This window comes from Gobius niger (genome assembly GCF_951799975.1).
Source record: "Gobius niger genome assembly, chromosome: 24".
Taxonomy (NCBI): Eukaryota; Metazoa; Chordata; class Actinopteri; order Gobiiformes; family Gobiidae; genus Gobius; species Gobius niger.
The window spans coordinates 11,759,204-11,775,255 of NC_136875.1; the positions used below are offsets into that span (position 1 = coordinate 11,759,204).

The 16,052-nt window shown below is 40.6% G+C and overlaps 1 protein-coding gene across 3 annotated transcripts in view; it reads right to left on the reverse strand.

Annotated features, from left to right (window-relative positions):
• Nucleotides 1–3,978: 3,978 nt before the first annotated feature.
• Nucleotides 3,979–16,052, reverse strand: part of anxa6 (annexin A6) — a 33,489-nt gene continuing 21,415 nt past the window's right edge. For 2 of the 3 annotated variants that reach the window (XM_079582312.1, XM_079582314.1), the window contains 11 exons: nucleotides 14,248–14,329; nucleotides 14,085–14,179; nucleotides 13,901–14,014; nucleotides 12,076–12,166; nucleotides 11,027–11,106; nucleotides 10,863–10,916; nucleotides 10,686–10,779; nucleotides 10,524–10,619; nucleotides 10,272–10,330; nucleotides 8,443–8,580; nucleotides 3,979–4,262 (listed from right to left, as the gene is read on the reverse strand). In XM_079582312.1, coding sequence (XP_079438438.1) covers nucleotides 4,203–4,262; nucleotides 8,443–8,580; nucleotides 10,272–10,330; nucleotides 10,524–10,619; nucleotides 10,686–10,779; nucleotides 10,863–10,916; nucleotides 11,027–11,106; nucleotides 12,076–12,166; nucleotides 13,901–14,014; nucleotides 14,085–14,179; nucleotides 14,248–14,329 — 963 coding nt within the window. In that variant the 3' untranslated portion in view covers nucleotides 3,979–4,202. The remainder of the gene's footprint in view (nucleotides 4,263–8,442; nucleotides 8,581–10,271; nucleotides 10,331–10,523; nucleotides 10,620–10,685; nucleotides 10,780–10,862; nucleotides 10,917–11,026; nucleotides 11,107–12,075; nucleotides 12,167–13,900; nucleotides 14,015–14,084; nucleotides 14,180–14,247; nucleotides 14,330–16,052) is intronic. The other variant, XM_079582313.1, reaches the window with a different exon arrangement.

Consider the following 16,052-nt stretch of genomic DNA (forward strand, 5'->3'; position numbering starts at 1 on the left):
CACCTGTGTTAAGGGGAAAAAAGTTGAGTTGAGGGGATAAGGCCTGTCTCAGTCCACCCCCTCTATTGAGACTTGGTTTCTGTTGTTTTTACAAGGATAGCTTCCTTTATTCCCCTTTCGTACCATCTCTCTTCCCTATCTAGTATTTTAACCTCTTTGTCTTCAAAAGTGTGGTTAGTGGCTTTCAGGCTGTTTTTAACCTCTTACCACCCGCCCAAACCAAATGCCTTCTGTCCTCTTTGGCTGTAGGTATGTGTGACACCTCATTTGAAAGCTAAGACCCACAAAACTGATCTTTCGCGGGGTTTTTTGGAGTTTTTGTAATTTTATTGTTGAGTTTTTGTCACTTTTTTTTTTTTGTCAGTTGTTGGTTGACTTTTTGTCACATCTTTGTTGAATTATTGTTGAATTATTGTTGAATTTTTGTTACTTTTTGGTTGAATTTTTGTCACATTTTTGTAGAATTTTTGTCACTTTTTGGTTGAGTTTTTATCACATTTTTGTCAAATTTTTGTTGAATTTTTATCACATTTTTGTTGAATTTTTGTCACATTTTTGTTGAATTTTTGTCACTTTTTGGTTGAGTTTTTATCATATTTTTGTTGAATTTTTGTTGAATTTATGTTGAATTTTTGTCACTTTTTGGTTGAGTTTTTATCACATTTTTGTCACATTTTTGTTGAATTTTTATCACATTTTTGTCACATTTTTGGTTGAATTATTGTCACCTTTTTGTTGAATTTTTGTCACTTTTTGGTTGAGTTTTTATCACATTTTTGTCACATTTTTGTTGAATTTTTATCACATTATTGTCACCTTTTTGTTGAATTTTGTCACTTTTTGGTTGAGTTTTTATCACATTTTTGTAGAATTTTTGTAGAATTTTTTTGGAATTTTTTGGGAATTTTTGTCACTTTTTGGTTGAGTTTTTATCACATTTTTGTTGAATTTTTGTTGAATTTTTGTCACTTTTTGGTTGAGTTTTTATCACATTTTTGTTGAATTTTTGTTGAATTTTTGTCACTTTTTGGTTGAGTTTTTATCTCATTTTTGTCACATTTTTGTTGAATTTTTGTCACTTTTTGTTGAATTTTTGTCCCATTTTTGTCACATTTTTGTTGAATTTTTGTCACATTTTTGTTGAATTTTTGTCCCATTTTGGCTGAGTTTTTATCACATTTTTGTTGATTTTTTCTCACATTTATGTCACTTTTTTGTTGCGTTTACATCCTTGGTTTCTTCTAATTTTACTGGCTGTTTTGGTGCTTTTTTCCCAAGAAGCTTTTTGATTAGGGTAAATCCAAACTGGAGAAAATGGAATCCCTTCAGATGGGAGGTTAATCTGTAAAGCACTTTGCATTACAACTTTGCATGAAAAGCGCTCTATAAATAAAGTCTTGATTGATTTTTTGATTGAAGTGTGGCCAGCGATTCATCAGTTCCACCGATGTGTCTTGAGATCTCAAATTAAATTATATTCACACATTAATTAAAGCTGCTGCAACCGATCTCTCCCATTCTCAAAAAGCAACAGAGCGAGAAAGCTGACTTGAAACCAATAACCTATATGCCCCATATTGTTTCTAGCTCTCACACACCATTCAGCACATCCTATTTCCTTTCATGCATGTACTTCAAATGCATCACTTACAACAATCAGACTGTGAAGCTGGGTTTAACATAGCTGCACACGTCCCAGACATTCACTTTTTCAAGTTTATGAATGATAAAAATGGTTCACAGTATCATTCAGGCTGCACGCAATGGCCTGATTTCAGCATAGGGACTTTCATTGGATTATTTATACCTGTACTGGTAATTTATTGTGACATTCTTGCTCAAGCTTTGAACAACCTGCACAGAAAGTCTCCTAAACAGACGAAGAACGAATGCTGCATCTCCGTGAACTGGATTGTGGCTCCGTGCAGGGGATTTCCTCGGCGCATTTGCAGCCTTCCTCTTTTTAACTCAAACAACAGCTGCGCACCACCCGCTCAACGCCAGCCAGTTTGTATCACAACAAAAACGAAGACTGCCCTCACGTCGAGAAGACACGTCGCAGTTCAACTCTGCGTGAGGCATGTGTGGAGTTTGCATGGGGAACCTTTAACTTACAGTGAACATTTGCATTTTGGCTCCGTAAAAATGCCTCAACATTGATATTTTGCAATGGAAAGCAGATGAGTCGTAAATCACGTACGCGGTGACCGGTGCTTTTCAAGGACAGGGCTGCAGGAAAATAGTATCTAAAGACTTGCTTGTGGGACAGCTGATGTTGAGTAAAGAAAGCAAGTAAAAGAATAATGACCAAAGCACTTGAGTTTGTGAAAAAATGCAAAAGTCCTTTAAATCATGGACCAACCCGACCCAAAGGTCTTTGTCAGGACATGTACAACAAAATAGTGTTCAGGAATTAGTCCCGTCACCTGTGGACCAGCATGTTCTTGGAGGTCGGGGAAACCGTAGCACCCAGAGGAAACCATGGCTGCCTTCAGTCTCCTTTGATCCACTGAAACGGTGCACTGCCTCCTGGGTTTGTCCCTGTTTCAGAGCTTGGTGTCCCGTCAGGCAGCTGTTGGAAGATCTCGCGGTTTGGGCAAGGAGGAACCAGCTGAAGTTGAATGTCCAGAAGATCAAAGAAATGGTTCTGGACTTCAGAAGGAAGCCCCCCAACAGCTTAGCCGGTGCAAACTGAGGGAGACAGTGTGGAGATGGTGTCGTCCTACAAGTATCTGGGGATCACGTTGGACAATAAGCTGGACTGGACCACCAACACAGAGCATCATGACACATGCACTCATTTAACATCTGCTCCAAACTGCTGAATATGTTTTAGCAGTCAGTGGTGGCAAGCGCCCTCCTCTATGCTGTGTGCTGTGGAAGTCTTTTGTCCCTTGTGCCATTAGACGGCATAATAACTCTCTCACTTAGCCAAGAGATTCGAATTGATGTGTTGTTGTTTAACATTTTTGCAGATTTTTTAAAAGTATTTTAGTGATTTATAAATTGTGTTGTGTAAATGTGAGCAGCCGACAACATTGCAATTTCCTTTGGATGAATAAATCACTTGTAGAATCGACCCTTTTCACAAAGCCAAAAGAAGCGTCTTATTTTTCTTCTTATTTTAGCTGTGGGATGTTGAAATGTGCTTTAAACACTGGGTGTTCATGTGTCTGTTCAGATTTCCTCCAACCATCCATCCATCCATCCATCCATCCATCCAACCATCCAACCATCCATCCATCCAACCATCCATCCATCCATCCATCATCCATCTATCCATCTATCCATCCATCCATCCATCCATCCATCCAACCATCCATCCATCCATCCATCCATCATCCATCTATCCATCTACCCATCCATCCATCCATCCATCATCCATCTATCCATCTATCCTCCATCCATCCATCCATCCATCCATCCAACCATCCAACCATCCATCCATCCATCATCCATCTATCCATCCATCCATCATCCATCTATCCATCCATCTATCCATCCATCCATCATCCATCCATCCAACCATCCATCCATCCATCATCCATCTATCCATCCATCCATCCATCCATCATCCATCCATCCAACCATCCATCCATCATCCATCCATCCATCATCCATCCATCCAACCATCCATCCATCATCCATCTATCCATCCATCCATCCATCCATCCATCCATCATCCATCCATCTATCATCCATCCATCCAACCATCCATCCATCCATCATCCATCTATCCATCCATCCATCCATCCATCCATCATCCATCCATCCATCCATCCATCCATCCATCCAACCATCCAACCATCCATCCATCCAACCATCCATCCGTTCGTCGGATACAAACCGCCGCCCCTCCAGTCAGAAGACGACCCGCTGTAGCTATAGATTGGTCCCTGAAGTTTCCACATTTCCAAACACAGAAATATTGCTCAAACAAACTCAACTCGAATCACAAGTTGAACGTTTTATGGTTCTTTTATTATCCATATTTAAACAACTAGTGTCACAGTCGTTGTGGCAAGGAGGCACTGTTTTATTTTTAAAATCGCAGAAGCTAACGTGAACAAATATATAAAACTTTGCATTGTACAAAAAACATGAAGGGGACGTCGACGAAGCTCTAAATCTTGAAAGGCCTCGCGTCATTTTCTTTGGCAGCTGCAGCATTGGCGTTAATACAGGCTGTTACTGCGGCGGGTTCAGTCCTCGCCTCCACAAAGGATCAGCAGAGTTTTACCGTAGTCTCCAGAGGTGTCGCCCTGAGAAACAAGAAAATACTTGCAAAATATAGACGGCACTCAATTTGCAACGACGACGGTTTAAAATCTGCAGGCCCTCTTATCAATAGAAATCACAGAAATGCCTTTAGCTCTGAGCCACATTTTGTCAACTAACAAATCAGGGGCCCGTTTAAACTGAACGTTCCAGCCCCCAGACGATATTTGGGGTAAATATCGGCTATCGGTCCATCTAGCACCGATAAAAGCCGATAGCTCCGGGACCGAAAGTGATTAGAGACTTGCTGTTGAAACATTAAGATGAAAACTGGTGAGCTAAGAGTTTAAAGGGATATTTCAGGATTTTTGACATAGGGCCTCATTTCCTAGTTATCCAGAGTGTTGCTGATTTCTGGAGATTTTTTTTTTGTAATTTATGCAGTTCTTATGTTTGGAGAGCTACGTGGCACGAGGCTAATGCAAGGCTAGTGCATTTCTATGGTATCAGCTAGCCTGCATTAAAAACAGTGTGACCCGCTCCACAGAGCACCTGAGGCAAATCACTTATAACACCAGACTAACCATATAAATGTTAATTTTAGCCATTTTGCATTTAAAATACCTTATATTTGAGCAGCATCAGCTTCGTGGTTGTATAAGCTACGCAGCGGCGGAGTGATCTGCTAGAAAATAGTCCCTCAAAATGTGATTATTCATGTGATGCAAGGTCAGTTATATTACAAAAATTATTCTATGGACACAGACATTTATATGGTTAGTTTGGTGTTATAAGTGATTTGCCTCAGGTGCTCTGTGGAGCAGATCACACAGTTTTTAATGCAGGCTAGCTGATACCATAGAAATGCGCTAGCCTTGCATTAGCCTAGTGCCACAGAACTCTTCAAATATAAGAACTGCTTGAATTACAAAAAAATATCTCCAGAAATCAGCAACACTCTGGATAACTAGGAAATGAGGCCCTATGTCAAAAATCCTGAAATATTCCTTTAAGTACATGTTTCACTAAACCTCAGTCAATATGGACATGCTGAATGTAATTTTGAGACATAGAACCTTGAGAATTCAATGATGAGTTAGTTTTAACTTCTCCAATTGTATTTATGAATAAATTAGCATCATCTGTTTCATGGTTCTATATGAGAAATATTTTAGTATATGTATCGAAAAAAAAAAAAATCGTTCATGTATTGGTATCGGAACAAAAATGCAAAGGTACCCAGCCCTAGGCTAGCAACAGCATGCTAATGCTAACGGCAGCTAATCAAAGCTGGGACAGAAACTATGATTGAATTATCATCATGAACCTAAAGCAATAAAACAAAATCAGCCATCGCCGGACTGGCCAAGTATTTATGTTTTTACAGGATCATAGACCAGACATTTGAAAAAATCTGCAAGAAATATCGGCCACGCATTCATTCGTTGACAAAACCTTTCGGATAAGGCTAGAGGTCTTCTCCGTGTCTTGTTGGAAGAGTGGGTGGTTGGGTGGGTGGGAACTGCTTTTAATCTGTAAAGCACTTTGTGTTACAACCTTGTATGAAAGCGCTTTATAAATAAAGCTTTGATTGATTGATTTGATTTGAGAGGTTGACCGTTTTTTGAGGATTTTATTGGCCGATATTTCTTGCCAATTCTTTCAAATGTCTGGCAAAACAAGCATATCATACCTGGCCTACTTTATAAGGCCTGGCTTCACCGTTTCTTTGTATGGGGTCAAACGCTGAACATATGTAAACATCTGTAAGAACAGGCTCAGGCAGCTATCAGCGTTTCTATGGTTTCTACGCTCTCCACAATAATATTCTAGCCCTGACTAGAATCACACTTTGGTTTTGAAATACCAATAAAAACCCACTGCATTAACTGAAAGCAGCATTTTCTTTATAGGACCTGCATGTGTGGCCAAACACCATTAATTCATCAGAGCGAGGCGTCACTCTGCGGTTCTTTTCTTTCACACGTATGTTATTTTTATGCGGCGTCTTCATGTTTACTTCCTGTCTCGCTGCTGTCGGCCAATCAGGCGGCACACACAGACAGGAAGTGGGAAGTTCAGAGGGAATTTCCTAAACAGCTGAGGGCTAACAGGACGTCAACAGCAAAACACCAAGACGCAGACGAGAAGACATTGTGTGAACAAAACAAACAGTAAACAATGGGCCTGAGAGACAGGGGGAAAGTCCGGCTGAATCTGCCATAAGGTAAAGGTGCGTTTAGGCTAAACATGGAGCCATGCAGGAGGACAGGGTGTTAGTCAGGGCTGGCGATGAACGCAGACTGATTTTAATGTATACTGAACAGCTAACTAAGGGCTAATTAGCTTTCAAACACATTGTTAAGTAGTTTTTAACTAGAATTAATTAAGCTGTTATTAACATTCTGCAGCTAATTAACACTTTTGCATGAATAAACTCCTAAATACTGCGTAATAGTATGAAGTTAAGTCATTGTTGTACATGAATTATGATCTTAATAAGCTTTTGGTAATAAGACTGTTATTAAGGGTTAGGAATTATATTATTAACATTTAATGTAAATAAAACACCCACTCGTAGGTCTTAACCCTTTCAAATGTGTAAGCTACTGTTTTGGTCCAGGCATTTGGATGCAAGGTGACACAAGGGAGCGCCATTCCAACCTTCTCAGTGTAAATGTGAATGTATTTTCTCCAGAGTCAGACTTTAGGCCAGACACCATGAATGACGGTAACATGACGCTAAAAACAATGTCCTCTTTGTTTTCAGTAAAAAGGCTGAGGTCTCATTGCTCTTCAGTCAGACTGAGATGTGAAGAAGGAAGTCATGGAGTCAGGCCTTGGACAGAACTTCAGACTTCTGCTGTGAGTTAAAAAAAAAACAAAAAAAACTAAAGTATGTTGTAAATAAATTAATAATGAAATGAAAATTCCAATTAAACTGTTGTTTTTTTGTTTTTTTTTAAGTCACACAATTGATCCTTATAAATAAATATCCATATATATTATCTGATGTAGAGTCATGTTTGTCTCGGTTCCACTGAGTCGTGGTGGGTCATGGTGGACCATGACAGATGTGGACAGGACTGTGGTAGATCTACTTTTACTTTGGAGAAAACAGTTACTATAGTAACTGTTAAAGAAATGAACCTCATGAGCTTCTTCTGTAACATCTGTCCACATCAGTCCTGCTGCACCACGACTCAGAGGAACTGGGACAAACATGACTCTACAGCAGATACAAATGACAAGGGTTTGTTTTGTTTAGAAGAGTCTTTAATAATAATTAACATTTTATTAATGACTGTAGTTAATAAATACTTGGGAATACTTGAATTTCAACTTTTAATGTTCTAAAGCAGAATCTCCATGACTTCCTTCTTCACTTCCCAGTCTGTGACTGAAGAGCAATGAGGCCTCAGCCTTTTGGCTGAAATGTGCTAACCATAAATATTTTATTTATTTATTTATTCGTGGACATTATTGAGATGAGATGCATCGTCTCGTTTTCAAGGGGCTCTTCAGGATCACATCCAAATGAAACAAAACAAAAACATATATTCATTATTATATAATAATAAGGTATTAATAAACAGGGTTACGGTTAGGAGTCGGGTACGCCATGAATAAGCAGCAATCATGGCTTATTAGCATTGGGTAGTTGATAATATAATGAGCAGCTTATTAACCTCTTAACCCCACTTTTTCAACGCTTCTTCATCACTTTTTTGTCACTTTTTGTCTCACTCTTTTATCATGTTTTTGTCACTCTTTTGTTGCATTTACACCCTCGTTTTTGTCGCTTTCTTCCAACTTGGGTAAAGCCAAACTGGAGAAAACGTGCTTGTTTCCAGTGGGAGTTAAGAGGTAAATAATATCTTTTTATATTATATTATATTATTTATGGCCGGTTAATCACTAATGCTTATTAATACTCTTTTAATACTTAACGAGCACCACATAGTGTGACCCAAACTTTCTTCATTTCCAAACAGCTGTGGTGCATTCAGGTTACACTTGGGGTTTGGAAACTGGACCTGTGAGCCGTTCTGAACCAGCGAGACTAAAGACATACGTGACTATGAAACAACAAGCAGCCAATGCCAGGATGACATTAACCATGAGGCAGATGAGAAACCGCGGTCGTTGGTCGTTGGTCGTGGTGCGTTTAAAGCCGAGCCCGTCGTAAAGAGTAAAGAGTGGTTAGTAAAGACGCAGACTTACGAGGCTGGTTTCTACCTTGATGAATTCGTGCAGCGAGGCGTCGTGCGTGTCTTTAAACTCCTTCCTGATGTTGAACAGGTCGACCTCGCTGCGGGACACCATGATCCGGATCAGAGCCCTGTCGTCTGTGCCCAGGCCCTGAGGGGAGGAACCATGCAGCTGTTCAGGAGGGTCAGTGTTCGAGAGGAGGCGCTCCCTGTGTGCTCTCCAGGACATGTACGAGGCGGTATTGAAGAGGCACAGGGACACTGAGCTTTCTGCAGAAGACTTTAGCTAAATCATTGCTTTTTTGTGATTTTCAGGATGTGTTTTAGTGTATTTTCTTGATATTTCTTATCTTTCACAAGGGATATTTCGTAAATCTTTTCAAGACATTCCACTAAATTTGGAAAAAAGCTGTGCAAGTACTTTCAGCAGATTGTGTCAAAACAAAACTAAACAAGGCTATAATTGAATGAATCATAAGTTGAATCTAACTGTAGAAGTTACTACAGTGGGAGGAAAAAGTTTGTGAACGCTTTGGAATTTCTCACATTTCTGCCTAAATTGGTCATAAAATGTGGTCGGATCTTCATCAAAATCACAGGAATGATTAAACAGTGTCTGCTTAAACTAATACCACCCAAGCATTTACATTTCACATTCATATGTTTATTGACCATAACATGTAAATATTCACAGGACAGTGTGGAATAAGTAAGTACACCGCCTGAATCTCATTGAACTGCAGCAGTTTTGTAAAGAGGAATGATCCAAGATTCATCCTGATCGTTTTGAGCGTCTGATCTGCAACTACAGGAAAGCAGTTATTGCTGAAAAAGAAGGATCAGCAGATATTTAACACAGGGGTTCACTTACTTATTCCACGCTGTTGTGAATGTCTCAGGTTTTTCTGCAAATTATCTTGATAAACTTGTGAATAAATCTTTCTATTGATGATATCACGTTGTCCAGGCCCTGAGGAAACAAAACAGCCTCACACCCTGACTCTCCTGCGCCAGACTTCACAGTGAGGAGAGGGTTTAGATGTCCATGCTGTTCCATTTTTCCTCTACGCATGACCTTGTGTGTTCCTCCTGAACTATTTCACTTTGGTTTGTGAAAGAGCTCACAGCTGTGGAGGACAAATGGCACCAACATCTAATCCCTCTGTGAAGTCTGGAGCAGGAGAATCATGGTGTGGGGCTGTTTTGTTGCCTCAGGGCCTGGACAACGTGCTGTCATCAGTGGGAAAATGAATTCACAAGATTATGAAGATATTTTACAGAAAACCCTGAGGCATTCACAACAGCGTGGAATAAGTAAGTGAACCGTTGTATTCATTTTGCAGCAATAACTGCTTTCCTGTAGTTGCAGATTAGGCGCTCACAACGATCAGGATGAATCTTAGATCATCTCTTTACAAAACTGTAGCAGTTCAGTGAGATTCAGGCGGTGTACTTACTTACTCCTCCCTGTCCTGTGAATGTTGACATGTTATGATCAATAAAAATATGATAAATGTAAATGTTTGGGTGGTATTAGTTACAGCAGACACTGTTTATTCATTCCTGTGATTTTTCCTGTGATACTTTCTCCTCCCACTGTATGCGTTTTTTGCTTGGTTTGTTTGAAGCTCTGTTAAAATGTGTAAATCTGAGAAGTGTTTTTTGCGATATAATAACTTTTCTGCCCAACATTTCGTCATTAATTTGCTGCTTCGCTGAAATAAAATTATAATTATGGACTTACAACTAATGTCATCTAAATAAGTCATATTTTTTAAAAGCATTAAATCCTGTCACGTGCACTTTAAGACCCGATATTATTTGGGATCAGTTTCAGTTTACCTTCATGGCTTTGTACAGCCGGTCTGCGAGGTAAGACGGCTGGTTCTTCACGCTGCACACTGAAGCAGAAGAGGGACGGTCACATACATGTAAACACGCCACACTATGGATACACTTCGTCTGTATTTCAGAATCATTTCTTTGCCAATGGGGTAAGAAAATTGCTCTTGTACCCGTGGCAGTTTTACTTTCTTATTTCAAGCGAGATCAACTGAGAAACATCTGACAGGATTTCTAAAGACTGTGTTTTACCGATGGCGTAGAAAGCGTTCTTGACGTCTCCGGACATCTCTTTCTTGATGATCTGCTCGATGTCTTTGTTGGTGTATCTCACAAACTCCTGGAAAACTAACAAACAGAAACAAAAACAGGTTAAAACGCTTCATCAGTCTGTCTGTATGTCTCATTGTTCACCTCTGCGGAGATGAGGGAAACTTCTCGTGCATAAAACACTCATGAACTTCATCTCCATATCGTCAGACTCGGCGTTGCAGGCCTCGGCTAGTTCCTGTCAGAGAGGAGGAAAACCCGTCAGGCTCTGGTCTGTTTCGTGTGGATCAGTGAGGAGATGCTGAGGTCGCTGTGTGTTACCTGGGCGTCTGAGTCGGCTCTGTCCACGTCTGCAGGACCGTCCTCTCGCGCTCCCTGCCGACGATTGGAGAAGATACATCGTTATTGAGAACAGCAAGAAGACAAGAAGTGTAGTAGTCGATCCTGCAGTTTTACAAATGGAAAACTTCAGGTGTTTTCCGTACCTGGACCAGCGAGGTGAGGATGCGGCAGAAGTGTCCCGACGTGTCTGACTGAATGGCGTCTTCTAAAGTCTTCTTATAACCTGCAAAACGCATTTAGAAACTATGAAATGGGCTTGTCGCGCAATGTGGCTACGCTAGTTCCTCTGAGCTGAAGTTGTAGGCGCTAGTACTTCCTGTTCATATTAATTTCCATTAAAGAGGGGGTATTATGCTTTTTTCAATCACATGGCACCAGTCTATATCACACTACAATGATGACGAAACCTTCTGTTGGTCTGTAAATGCAGTAAATTAGAATAACTGTCTTGTATAAAGTTGCTCTCTCAAAATGGCTGTAGCGAATGTCTTGAAATGGGCTCGGATTCTGTGGTGGACAGTGAGTTCTTGGTAGATGATCACTTACTGCAGGTTGACGAGTTGCTGTACAGTGTAAATATTTCAGTAGGGGAGACGTCTATGTTTATAAGGATCAGTAAGTTTGTCTTGAAGCTAAAGGCTAGCATTCATTTCATGCATCATACAATTTGAAATAGTGCCTCAAATATAAACTAATCGCCTGAACTGAGCACATTTTCTCCAGTTTCTCCAACCATTCATTGACCATCCAGGGTCACACGGCCTCATCAGTGAACAAGACTGTTTGAAAATGAGTCTTCATGTATTTCTGAGCCACTGCAGCCGTTTCTGCTTCAGCTTCAATGATCAGTTTAGGGGAGGCCCGGATAGAAGGTTTATGCACAACTGCAGCCTCTGGAGGGTCCTACACCTTCATGTTCGGGAGACTTCAGAGGCACCAGCTGTTTTGTAGCAGCTGTTCTCTTAATCTGACGTATTTGTCTGGCAGAAACCGTCCTCACTGTGCCACACATGTCTTATCAGTACGATGATTAAGGACATGGACAACAGGACTTTTAACTTTTGTGCCTTTTTAAAAGAAAGTAGAAAGTTCTCAACAAAAATACAACTCTCCTACTGCGCTGAAGTTACTGACCACCTTTGAGCAGTAGTAAATCTTCACCCGCAGTATTTCTTTGTGTGTACTTAGTTACCGTGCAGGTAGGCCTCGCTCATGGCCTGGATCTGCTCGTTGGATCGGGTCACGAGGATTTCAATCAGAGCGTGTTCGTCCGTCCCTGCGCCCTGAAATAAAAAGAGAAAATGACCGGTCAGTGCTCTATGTTCTGTATATTTCCATGAATATGAGTTGGCCTTAAATCCAGGAAGTTTTACATCCGTGTTACTTCACTCCTCTTCTATAAGGTTCTTTACTCAGAAAAAAGTCTAAAAATAAAAACAGGAAAGTGAACTATTGCTTTCTATTTCACACAGTCGGCGCCGTCCAGGCGGCTAAGAACATTTTGAGAAAGTTAGTGACACTGAAGATCAAAGAACTGGTTAGAAAATCCAAAAATTAAAGGGTGAACGATGTGTTTTTTTCTAATGCCAATCCTGTGTATGATGCCTCTAAACCACGAGTAGGCAGGCACTTTTTCATTTGGCCCTCGGAGACAAAAAGTTGGGCACCCCTGCCCTAAACTGTAAAATGTCAGTGTGGAACTGTGACAGCAGGGGGCGCTTTAATAGAGAAATAGGGCTGATTTACATTCATGTTTTGGGAGCTTAACAAAAATCATCAGTTTCCCCCCAAAAAACAGTATGCCTCAATCTCATAAGGTTCTGAAATTTAAAGCAGAAGTCTGCAACAAAAATATGATAAAACACGGTCCATTTTAAAGCCTCTTTTCAATGCAAAAAAACCCAGCGAAGTCGTTATCCTTTTCGGTTTTGGAGATATTGGCCTCAGACATGACGGTGGATTCTCAGCTGAAATCGAACATTTGTTTTCATCGAGACTCGTCTTGTCTCCAGGGGACGTCTCGGAGACATTTCCGTGACCGGCGGCGACTGGAGTCTCCAGCTAGTCTCCAGGCCGGTGAGATCGGCACTTTAACCTCTTAACCTCCACCTGAACCGAGCACATTTTTCCCCCTGTTTGGCTTTACCCAAATCTAAAAGCTTCTTGAAAAAAAGCATCAAAACAGCGACGAAAACGAGGATGAAAAACACAACGAAATTTAGCAACAACAATGAGCCAGAAAAGCAACGATAACACAATAAAAAAGCAGCAAAAACATGATGAAAAACGTGACGAAAATACAGTGGTGGAAAGTAACAAAGTAAAAAGTACAAATTATAGATACTTTTACTTTACTTAAGTACATTTTATGGTGAATACTTTTTACTTTACTTCATTTTAGAGCCTGTCTCTGTACTTTCTACTTCACTACATTTTTAATTGGGTTAAAAGTAAAAGTATTGTATTTTCAAAGTGACCTCTCCACAATGAACTGGTTTAGTCCCAGTTTAGTTGCTTTACCCCTTTAGACCTAGTTTAGACCTTGTTTAGACCTGACGTAGTTTAGTCCTGGTTTAGACCTGGTTAACTTCCTGTTTTTGACCTGAGTTAGTGCTTTACTTGCTTAGCCCTGGTTTGATTCAAATGATTTAAAAGAATCCTGCACAATAGACTCATAAATACTTTTACTTATAAAGTACATTTTACAATGCAACATTACATATATATACATATATATTATATCTGACACTTTTACTTTAGTACATTTTTGGTCCTGTATCTGCACTTTTACTTAAGTAAGAATATTGAGCAATGATGAAAGCAACAAAACTGACAATAACAAAAGAAAAAAACTGTGAAAACAAGACATAATGAGGTGTTACTCTGGCCTAGAGGTTGCAAGTTCCAGTCGAGAAGCTTTAAGATTTGGGTAAAGCTGAGCAGGAGTTGGGGGTTAAGGTGGGGGCTAAGAGGTTAAACACGTTACACAATATTAAACATGGCGGCCGCGCTCGTACCTCCATGGCCTTCCTCATCATCTTGGCGTCAAACTCAGCCGGATTCAACATCAGCCCGATGATCAGCCGCTCCAGGTTCTTCGACAGCTCCGACTTCAGGTCCTTCATCAGGTCCTGCACGAATACACAAAACATGAACTACTAAAACAACAACAGAAATACTTCTCCAGCTGCTGTAGCTCACCCGCCCCAGCAGAGACTTGAAGGCTTGTCTGATCTCCTGTCGCTGTTCGTTGCTCCGGTTCGCCACGATGTCGATGATGGCGTCTTCATCCGTCCCTAAAACACAAGATAAACCGGTTAGATTCGTTGGATTCCTTTTCATTCTTCATCTTTTCTTTTCTTACCGAATCCCTTCATGGCCTTCCTGAGCGCCTGGGCGTCGGCCGCCGGGTCAAAGCCAGAGGCGGGACGAACTGTCGGCCTCAGCTGCAAAGAAAACGGCACAACCTTTACAGATCGAGCTGCAACTCTCCGTCGTGGTGATGTTAATGATTGAGTTTCCTTGTGTACGAAATGCCTATAACCCTACACTCTAATCCCACAGCAGCTCAAACACAAACTGCTCCACCTGGGGGTCAACACGTCACTGTGGCTGCTGGACTTTCTGACGGCGAGACCACAGGCTGTACGTGTCCTCCAGAACCATCACACTGAACACGGGGGCTCCCCAAGGCTGTGTGCTGAGCCCCCTCCTGTTCACTCTGCTGACCCATGACTGCTCTCCAAAGTACGACTCAAACCTCTTCATCAACAGTGGTGGGCTTCATCAGCAACAGAGACGAGTCAGACTACAGGAGTGAGGTGAGCAGTCTGGACATACCAGCCAACTAAAAAGAGGGGATGAACTCTTAAAACAACGGGAGGCCGACTGGATTTTACCCTTCAGACTTTGGCTCCGAAGAGTCTAAATCAGGGGTAGGCAACGTCAGGCCCAGGGGCCAAATTCGGCCCTCCAGTATAAAACTGGATTTTGAAGAAACATTTATTCATAAATCAGAGACCAAATACATAAAATGGACTCAAAAATGTGGAAAATACTGTCAATATTTTCACATTTCCATGCAAAAGATAAGATAAGATAAGATAAGATAAGATAAGATAAGATAATCCTTTATTGATCTCACAAAGGAGAAATTCACTTGCTACAGTCGGCGTTCAAGAAGATCACTCAGAAGAAGATCACACTATTAGATCATATAATATAAGCAAAACTTATATTTGTAGAGAAATGGCTAAACTTTGGGCTTTACTTTGGGCTAAAATTGTGAGTTTCGGCCCTTGGTGTTTTGGCAATGAAGAAAATCGGCCCGCCCTGACACAAACTTGCCGACCCCTGGTCTAAATGATGAATTCAACCTCAATCAATGATAAAAGAAATATATATATATATATATGGTACTGATGCTGTTTAAGCCACTCACATTGTTGTTCTGTCTGAGGTGAAAATAGTTATATGAATATACGCAGTTTTCCCTCTTTAGACTGACTGTGATATGTGTTTCCTATACGTATATCACAACCTACATAGATAAAGTATATATATTGCTATATTGATGTACTGTGTAGATATTGTGTGTGCACTGATATGTATTGGATGCTACATGGCCTGTGTACCTGTGTACCGGCCACCCCTCCCCCCTTGACAGTGGCTCTTTACCACCCTATAGCCATTTGCCTGAAGAAGTTTCACAGTGTGTGCGGGAGATTCTTTGTTTCACATGGGTCTGGGGGGGGGGTGACATCACTCAAATGCATGTTTTATGGATCGAAAACATAATGAATGGGTAACTAATAGATCAGCAAGTGCTCATTGAATCACACATTGTTTATTTAAGCGTTTTTTCCCCAAATATCCGAGCTAAAATTCCCATTGAAAGCACCTTTACAACACTATGTCTGTGCACATAAATGAACATCTAATTTAAACCATCCAGAAAGAAACTAAAAGATTTCTGTCAACATTTAGATGTTTAGTTAAAGGGGGGGTATGATGCAAAATCGACTTTTTCGAGCTTTCCATCATGTTATTATGTCATTCCCTCATTAAAAACATGAAGTGTTGCCTTGGCACATTCACGTATTTTTGAGTAATCTGTAAAAACTCTGATGGCGGCCATTTTAGGGACAGGTTTGCCTGAGTCCTACTAGG